Source organism: Salmo salar, chromosome ssa01 (assembly GCF_905237065.1).
Source record: "Salmo salar chromosome ssa01, Ssal_v3.1, whole genome shotgun sequence".
Lineage (NCBI taxonomy): Eukaryota > Metazoa > Chordata > Actinopteri > Salmoniformes > Salmonidae > Salmo > Salmo salar.
In genome coordinates, this window is record NC_059442.1 from 131,520,130 (window position 1) to 131,529,515 (window position 9,386).

The 9,386-nt window shown below is 40.4% G+C and overlaps 1 protein-coding gene across 2 annotated transcripts; it reads right to left on the minus strand.

The window, feature by feature from the left end:
• Positions 1-67: 67 nt before the first annotated feature.
• LOC106563622 (heparanase) lies at positions 68-7,227 on the minus strand. Of its 2 annotated transcripts, none has more exons than XM_014129366.2 (12): positions 6,718-7,227; positions 5,786-5,925; positions 5,327-5,455; positions 5,001-5,174; positions 4,689-4,860; positions 3,878-3,925; positions 2,699-2,792; positions 2,487-2,593; positions 1,798-1,912; positions 1,209-1,333; positions 949-1,101; positions 68-770 (listed from the first exon to the last, which is right to left on the minus strand). In XM_014129366.2, exons 1-12 carry the CDS (start codon positions 6,936-6,938, stop codon positions 611-613), a joined length of 1,638 nt encoding a protein of 545 aa, XP_013984841.1. In that variant the 5' UTR covers positions 6,939-7,227; the 3' UTR covers positions 68-610. The 2 variants fall into 2 exon arrangements, with proteins under 2 accessions (XP_013984841.1, XP_045545207.1); XM_045689251.1 differs by lacking the exon at positions 6,718-7,227 and adding an exon at positions 6,430-6,476.
• Between the last annotated feature and the right edge of the window lie 2,159 nt (positions 7,228-9,386).

Sequence of the window (9,386 nt, forward strand, 5' to 3'; positions counted from 1 at the left end):
AAAGTTAAATATGTATACACTGAGAATATAAAACCCAAAAATATAAACCATATATAGCATTACATGCTTTGAATTCATTACTGCATTTATTTTCTCATCCAAATTATGTTGTACAAATATATCACACACAAAAAGTTTAAAAGACTTGTATCCCAGTGTACCAAAATAGAAAATTGCACAATTCAACTACATTACCGAGTAGAAAATCAAGTAACCAGAGCGTAAACAAGTTGAGTTAAGTCTACATTTTTTGCCATCAAATATGAAACATAAATGCAATACTTGTTGTACATAAATTAAGTGTTTCCTGAACAGCAATTTCTTCCAAGACATAGACTGAAACCACATGAGTTCTCTGAAATTTTAAAACCCTACTCACAATGTATTAAGACTATTTATACATGTTGATAAATATACAAAAATGTAATACATGTAGATGAAAAGTTATTTCGAAAGATGATCGAATCCTTTCACCACATTCACTTGGTTTACATTCTTTGGCAAAGTCATACAGCTGTGTTTAGTGCAATAGTCAAGTACAGTATTTCCTTCTCTTAGTTTAGACAGTGAGTTTACCTCCATCTTCTCAAGTCCTCCTCTCCAATTGGGGTCATCGGCAGGCCAGCGCCTGGGCCTCGCTGAGGACATAGAAGGCAAAGGAATAACCAGGGAGTCTGAGATATTCTCCTGCAGGAAGAGGAGTTCCCTGGAGCGATGGAAGTGTTCTTTCATCCACCATCTTCAACACCTCTCCGTTGAGTTTCACAGACCTGGAGATCACAGCACACTGTTAGTCTCCTTTCTATTTTTAGTAGTACGGCATCCTTTACACTGACAATATTACAAGGCAAGACAAAAGCAAACACTTCCTTGAACTGTAATAATAAAAAACGACAAACTTAAGGTTAGTGGCCCCATTGATGGGAATAAAGTTTACTGGTAGCCTACTTGGAGTAGAGTCCCTCCTCGCCAGGCTGTTCAGACTGTAGAACGAAGGCCTCGGCGGTACTGTTAGAGATTGTAACAGGCACAGAGATCCTCGCAGGGCCCTTACTCAGGTTCAGAGCAAACAATGTGACTGCTCCACTTTTGTAGCTTGTGCTGTAGAAGGGAGAACATCGAGGACCAGTCAGGATGGTTGTCTCACATGTCTCACACACAAACACAGGTTGTGGCTTCATTTTAAATACAGCTGGATTGTGGAATACCTTTTCTTGTTAGTGCAGTGCAGGTAGACCCGTACTCTTTTCGTCTTTCCCAAAATGGAAAAGGCTTCTATACTCAGCACCTCTGGTCCAACAAGCCTCTTGTACAGAACTGATAGCCAGTAATCCTGCCAAAGTGATACAGCCATAAACCAGATAAATGATTATACGGTCAGGTCCAAAATTATTGTCACCTTTGATAAAGATGAGCAAAAAAGACTATCAACATTTTGCAATGGCCATCTCAGTCTCCGGACTTGAACCCCACAAGTGCAGACTAAGGATCCATCCCAATGGGTTCTCCAATCTCATAAAACATTTTAGAAAACGGCATTTAAAAAAAATCTCTTTCTCTGAGAAAAATATTCACAAAATTGCGCATACAATATAGCTCTATTGGTATTATTTATTTCATAACGCCTTTTTTGCTCGTCTTTATCAAAGGTGCCAATAATTATGGACCTGACCATATATAGAAATGGGAAAATTCATAGAATAGCCAAACTATTGTCACAATCCACAAATACTTCGATCATTGGTGTTTTTTCAGGAATTCAGAATACAGAGGAGAATAAACAGGAATTTCTCTTACAGGAAGTGGATCCAGGTTCTCATCTACCAGGTGGTAAGTCCCAGATCCAATCAAAACCTGTCTGATGAGAACATCCAATCCAAGCTTCGCACCCAGTCCCAGTTTATCCAGCCACCTGTAATCATTAAACATTTATTTTACACCACATACAGTACTTTAATACCTTATAACGTTTTTATCGCAAAGAATGAGATTCTGACACATATCATCTGATTTAGATACAAGCAACCTTATTCAATGTGAATGCAATATGTAATCCTTCGTGAGAACCTACTGCCCTAACACTTGATTAAGTCAATGTTGGATACATCATGTGGCATTCCTTTCATTTTTTTGCATGTGAGACTACTATTGTAAGTCTTCCTGGAACAGGGCATGGTTGAAAGGCTGATCATGAGGCTCACAGGTGACCTGTAAATTCAATGAGAACCACATGTTCTGGAATAGCAGCGATTCTCTTCCATGAGAGTAGACGAACAACACAATTGACTCAACTACCGCCAGTGTAATGAGGCTGCAAGGCTGTAGTCTCTCTTCCCACAGTGGAGCACCATGAGTCTGGCAAGCGAGACTAGCCTGCCTGTTACAACCTCCAGAGTAATCCAGATGAAAATTATCACATTGTATCAGGGTGTGATACTGACTGGGTCTATATGTATCCTGATCAACACAAACATACACACACTCACATGAATCCAGCGACAAACGTGTCAGACAGGCCCTTAGCCCCGCCTCCATAGGCAGAACTAGTCTCTCCAAGCCACACCTTCTTCCCAGGAGAGGTCAGCTCAATGGTCTGAGGACGCACGAAACAGAAGAACCATTTAAAGTCCTTACTGAACTGCAATACATTTATAGTACATTTATAAACATGTACATTTGTTAACCTTTTCTTCATTACCTCCATGACTTCCTGTGTTTTTAAGGCCAACGTGTTTAGCACCTCAGGGTCTAGGAAATCTTCTAGAGACGTGTCTCTTCCATTGACATAATAACTAAATGAAGGGCAGAGCAATCAAGGATGAGATTATCTTCATATCAAACACAACAGAATCACTAAGAATAAAATCACATTTTCAGATTATATGGTGTGTAGACCATATCTCTCATCTGACACAATCACACCACCGAGGGGGGGAATGGTTGAATCAACGTTGTTTCCACATCGTTTATTTGTATTTTTGATTGTTATTTTGTTTGACCCTTTTTCACCCCAATTTCAATCTTGTCTCATCGCTGCAACTCCCCAACGGGCTCGGGAGGCGAAGGTCGTGTCATGCGTCCTCTGAAACATGACCCGTCAAACCGCGCTTCTTAACACCTGCCCGCTTAACCTGGAAGCCAGTCGCACCAATATGTCAGAGGAAACACCGTTCAACTGAAGACCGAAGTCAGCCTGCAGGCGCCCGGCCCACTACAAGGAGTCTCTAGAGCGCGATGAGCCAAGTAAAGCCCCCCCGGCCAAACCCTCCCCTAATCCAGACAACGCTGGGCCTATTGTGCGCCGCCCTATGGGACTCCCAATCACGGTCGGTTCTGATACACCCTGGGATCGAACCCGGGTCTATAGTGACGCCTCTAGCACTGCGATGCAGTGCCTTAGACCGCTACCCCACTCGGGAGGCCATTTCCGCATCCTTTCAACCCCAAAGAAAAAAATATTATGATGTTGAATCAACGTGGGAAACTGATAGAATGTTTTTTTAAGTCGTCAACATAAGGGCATTTTGTCTTTTTTTTATGCAACTTTTAACCTAAATCCAATGACATGGTGAAATGTTTTGATGATTTCACGTTGAATTTACGTTAGTCGACAACTCAACCAAAGGTAAATCGTAACTAGACATTGAACTGACGTCTGTGCCCAGTGGGATGTGAAGTCTGGTCAGTGCAAGCCTTTACAAACAGTTATGATAAGTTCCTCTTACCCCTTGTGGCAAACCCACATACCCAACATTACTGGCACAATCAAACTATTCCTGTGTTTGTTCAGCCTCTGTGTTTGCGTCAAAGTCAAAGGCACCAACACATGACATCTGACCGTAGCATTATATGCTACACGAGGGACAGCTCAACTTACTGGTGCCAGGTGCATGCATCAATTGCTTCTGCCCCACTCTCCAAGAACCTATGAAAAGTAAATGGGATACGATTGTTCAACATATTCCACATGATTGGTGGTTATCTAAGAAGAATCTATTGATCTGACGTTAACCTGCCCTTAGACCACAGGAGACACACTTGAGGGATGAGAGTTTATCCCATAGACTGTAAAAATAAAGCAGTTTCCCAAAAGGGGAAAGAGCCAGGATATGTTTGGAATACTTTGTGCCTTTTAGATAAGAGATGAATGAGTTGGATTAATGATTAACAGTTAAAGGGATACTTCTGGATTTTGGTAATGAGGCCCTTGATCTACTTCTCCAGATTCAGATGAACTCGTGGATACCTCATTGTCAAAATCCCGAAGTATGCCTTTAGGGTTTGAACTACAGCCTTACTTGGGTATAGACATACAGTAGGTGGATATAAAGGAGAGAAGCAGTAATAAACTCTGGTTTATTGTATAATATGGCTGTGAAATGACAGAAAACACCCATGAACTATAGCAAACAAAAGGTTAGTCTCCCACTACAATGGAAGTGATATTTAACCTTGATGAATATTGAAAGGTATGCAGGTCACATATCGTAATTCAATTGTAGAATCATATTTTAATTCAATTCCTTTAGTAGTTTTCTAGTTAGTAACAACATTTCGGTATCAAGATGCTTCTTATATTGATTGAGGAGACTTCCAATACTATTACTTTAGTTAGTACAACAGCCTGTCCATTAGGACTATATTGGGACTACTTTATATATAGGCTACATAAAGGGACAAACTCTCACCCCTCCAGTAAGTCTTTCCGGTGGTCCCGGGGCTGGCTAATGTCTGGTCCATAGAGTCCAGTGTTATTGTAAAGTTTGGATTCCTGCAGAATCTTGCGGAGTTGAACAAAATCTTGGCCGAGCTGGTATCCATCCACCCTGATCCCTGCCTTCTTCTCATAGCTGTTGGGCTCTAAAGGGAGACAGGATTTTTGTTCAACTAACCTTACAATACATAAATCATTTAGTTGAGAATTCCCTGTTTCAGTCACACAATGAAAGATGGCTTAGTTAGTATAACACTGTAAATACTGGGGGCCTCAAAATGATTACCATTGCCCAGCTCCCAGGACATGCTGTACTGTTTAGATTCACAGTACTGTAGGAGGGTCCTGGCATTGCTGCTGTCCCAGGAGTTCCCAGAGGTCCTGAGCAGCTCGTTGAGCCCAAAGATGAGGTCTAATCCAGAGCAGTTTGTAAAAGAGTAGAGCAGATCCACTGCACACTCTGTCAGGGGAAAAAAATACATTTTAAATGTTGTTTACTTCTTTCTGTGAATTTGCTCAAGTGAAATGGGGTGGTTCCAAGATAACAGCTAAACAAAAGAGTCAGTGTGTTGTGAGCTAGAGTGATGCTACCTTCATGACCACGGTTCATACCTGTGAACTTCACACTCCTATACTTCCTCTGCAAGTCCTCCTTGTCGAGAAGTACTTCCTGTAGAGTCCATTCCTGCTTCAGCCTCTTTTCCAGTAGTGGAGGCAGCTCCAGCCTTTCACATATGTCATCTGACAGCAGATTAGCAAACAGGAACCAGAAACCAAGTGACTATGAGTCACTTAGAAGCTGATGACCTAAGATCTACATCAAACTAATGACATTGCTTGACATCTGCCTGGTTTACTGTGTGCATTCAAGCTGACTCTGTGTGAATCAACGTACTGTTCTATCTCTCATGCCAAACAGGAATCATGATGAGGAGTCAAGTGACCACAGTCAAACCGCACACATCAAAAGAACTGCTATTGCAATTTATGAGATATGACATTATGCCTGACAATGTCTGTGGTGTAATGTGACTCACAGTTGAGATGAGTGACAATGTATGCCATATTTACCTGCATCAAACACAGAGTTCTTGTGATTCTCGTTTGAATGTAAAAATGTTGGGTTGAAGGTCATGAAATCTTGTCTTGTCCCTCCAAATCTCAGAAATGCTGGGCTCAAAGCTTTTGCCAATGTCCTCAGCTTTGGAGACCTTGTGGAATGAAATAAGGTTTAGTTCAGTATTTATGGAGTTTCATAAGATGATATAGTGCTGTTCTCTGCACTGTTTTTCTGTTAGGCTAAAGACAAAAACAACTTTGAGCGAGTAACTGAAAACAACCTAAAAAAATAAGACCCTGGCTAATTCTAATATAGTCCTCAATTCTTTTTTTACTAATGGTAATCATTTTATAAAACACACACATTTACAATTGTGCCAAAAACAGTGGTGGAAAAAGTACCGAATTGTCCTACTTATGTAAAAGCAAAGATACCATAATAGAAAATGAATCAAGTAAAAGTGAAAGTCACCCAGCAAAATACTACTAAAAGTATTTGGTTTTAAATATACTTATGTATCAAAGGTAAATGTCAATGATCAAATATACTCAAGTTTCAAAAGTAAAAGTATAAATCATTTCACGTTTATATTAAGCAAAACAGACGTCACGATGTTTTCTTTATTTACGGATAGCCAGGGGCAGAAATAACTTACAAACGGAACGTTTGTGTTTAGTGAGTCCGCCAGATCAGAGACAGTAGGGATGACCAGGGTTGTTCTCTTTATGAGTGCGTGAATTTGACCATTTTCCTGTCCTGCTAAGCATTCGGGATGTAACAAGTCCTTTTGGGTGTCAGGGAAAATGTATGGAGTAAAAAGTACATTATTTTCTTTTGGAATGTAGTGGAGTAAAAGTTGTCAAAAATTGAAATAGTAAAGTACAGATACCCCTCAAAACCCCCCCGGCCAAAAATAGTAACGTTAATGCTTGCCTTTACTCACGTTAAAAGGTACATGAACTTCTCTTCAGCGACTAGACTCGCGTCTATGGCAACAGACAAAAAACGGCCATTCACTTTCTTGAGTATTCGAGAGAGGTCCACATTCAGATTTACGGACTCAAAATCCCACTCATACCTCGCAGGCTCGACACTTGCTACGACATAATATCCATACGATAGCATAGATATCATCACAAATGCTAAGATTGATATGCCTGACATAATGATATGGCTAGACGCCACAGTCGGCTCAACTCTAATTTATATCGCAATGTGTAGGACAATTACAACCCAAATCTACTGATGCTCGCATTCCCTCACTATCCCAATAAATGCGTCGATCGGTGAAAATCCGTCATTGTCATTAGTAAATTGGTATGCAGTTATGGTCGGTTTCAATTGATGAGCGGAATCTGAGTTTTGCCTGGTCCAGAAAAGTCCTTGGTGTGGTCCTCATCCAAATGAGAGAAAGCAAAGCATTTGTTTCTATCCGCAGTGCATGCAAAATAACAAAGTACGAATGCAGAAGCTTGCGTGTGATAGGCTGCCACAAAAAACAACGTTAACTGGGCTTGGCCATGATCGTGTGGGGGCGGTCTCAACACAGAAGGCCGGCATGATTTTGAAATAAGAAATATATGTTATGTAATTTCAGATTTTTATTTTTGCATCGCTTGGGATTCTTATTGCGAAAAATACATTTCCATACTCACCTGCTTGTGAGAGATGTGTGAGAAGTGAAGTGATGGAGAAGTAACCTGTTCAGTGGCGATTTTAGTAGCAGTCCCAACACTTTACCACAGGGGCGTAAATCCCGGGGGGGACGGGGGACACACGACCCCCCCATCCTATGAAAAATATGATTTGTCCCCCCCAATATATCACTGAAACATAACTATGTAATTTAAATAATATTAATAATACGCAATGAAAGCAATTGTGCTGATTATAGACACTTAATAGCGCGTTTTTAAGTTTCAAAAGATTGCGACCCCCCCACCCTTTGCCTCACAATGATTTGATCCACTGCCAGTTCCTTAGTTGGCAAGGTAACAGAGGGGTGGTATCCACTGTCTGAAAGGCACTCAATGAACGTAACTGACATGAGGTTAATCCAGTCAATCACGCACACACACTAGCTGAATATGCAGAGCTAGCGGGCAAATATTAACTATTAAGCTAGCTAGTAATTATTCCATTTATGTGGCCTTGTCAAAGATGGAATCTTTGCTATCGTCAATTTATTCCAAGATCAGCATGCAGATGATGTAAGTTAGTGCTTCAAAATCCCTGTGATAAGGTTAGTGATAAACTGAAGTGCAAACTGAACAGAACTACACTCTCTTCTACCATTGTCTTAAATATATTTAATGGTCTCGTTGCAAAAGCTAAATTGTCGCAAGGGAACTTTTATTTATTTATTTTATTTCACCTTTATTTAACCCGGGTAGCAAAGATTATAGCAAACACCACTGAAACGGAATTGGTGCTCGCTAGCTTTGCAAATTCAGCTATTGTTGGAAGCCAGCCAATATGAAACAAACTATTAAAATTACAAAAGGTTGTAGCATATGTTGTGTAAATGGTGAACTCATACAGCTGTCAACTCTTGTCATTTTAATCCGTTTCACATTTGCTAGCTACCTTTTAGATCGAAGCCCAAATAGAATGATAAAAGATAAGATGATAGAAGCCCATCTCCTACTGTAAATAACCTACACACTGTGTGTGTGTGTGTGTGTGTGTGTGTAGCCAGCCAGCCAGCCAGGTAGAAAAATGGCAGAAAAATAAAAGACGGACATCAGAGTATTTTTCAGTACACCAAAACGCAAAGTAAGAACCCTAGTAGCCTAATATCTCAACGACTAGTTGATAAAATGTTCATAAGAAAGAAATTAAATTCTAATGGAAATGTTTCACAATGATGTCATTAGGCAGAGCAGGCAACAGATGGCACACAGACAGCAGAGTTGGGGACAGATATGCAGGGACAGACTGGCAGAGACAGGAAGTCTCAGGTAAGTTTGTTGAGTCTTTGTTTGGCAACATTATGAAAGGTTCTAAATTTTTTTGACTTGTAAAATAGGAACATAATTGGAAAATGCCATGGATACCCCCACTCTCAACTTAAACTGGTGACTGAACTAAGATTTGTTAAAGGCAATGGTATTGCTGTTGTGATTAGTTGTGTAGTTTTGGGTGCCGGTAGTTAGGAGTATGGCAAACACCTTATTTCTTTGGTTCCTCAATATACATTTACCATATTACAATGTAGGCTATGTGTTACAGCACTACTTTTGGTGTCCCCCTCAGGAATTGCTCTTGAGATAATTTCATGTAATTGTCCCCTCCAAAGTTGATATCAGATTTTCACCCTTGCTTTACCACTGGTACACCTGGCTATCAGCGGAGTCTTGTCAGGCAGTGAAACAGTTCATTCAGCCTCATTTACTGCCTTAAAAAAAACATGGCTGATATGGCTGGCTTGCTTAAACAAATATGTTTTCTACTGACAATTGAGATGTACAAACTATGGCATAAGGGGACGACGAGCAGATAAGAGGCAATCCGTAAATTTCGATTAAGACATTAATGAGCGAGTTATGACGAATATAACTATTTGTTAAGCATTTTTTAAATGTGCAGTGACAGAATTCAGAACCTGGGCCG

What these genes read in the sequence shown, in the direction of transcription:
- LOC106563622 (XM_014129366.2), bottom strand. Translation starts at nt 6,938, where the DNA reads ATGTCAGGCATATCAATCTTAGCATTTGTGATGATATCTATGCTATCG. An exon ending in GAACTCTGTGTTTGATGCAG is followed by an intron (nt 5,456 to 5,785) that starts GTAAATATGGCA and finishes ATCTGCTGTCAG; the next exon opens with ATGACATATGTGAAAGGCTG. An exon ending in CACTGCACTAACAAGAAAAG is followed by an intron (nt 1,102 to 1,208) that starts GTATTCCACAAT and finishes TCCCTTCTACAG; the next exon opens with CACAAGCTACAAAAGTGGAG.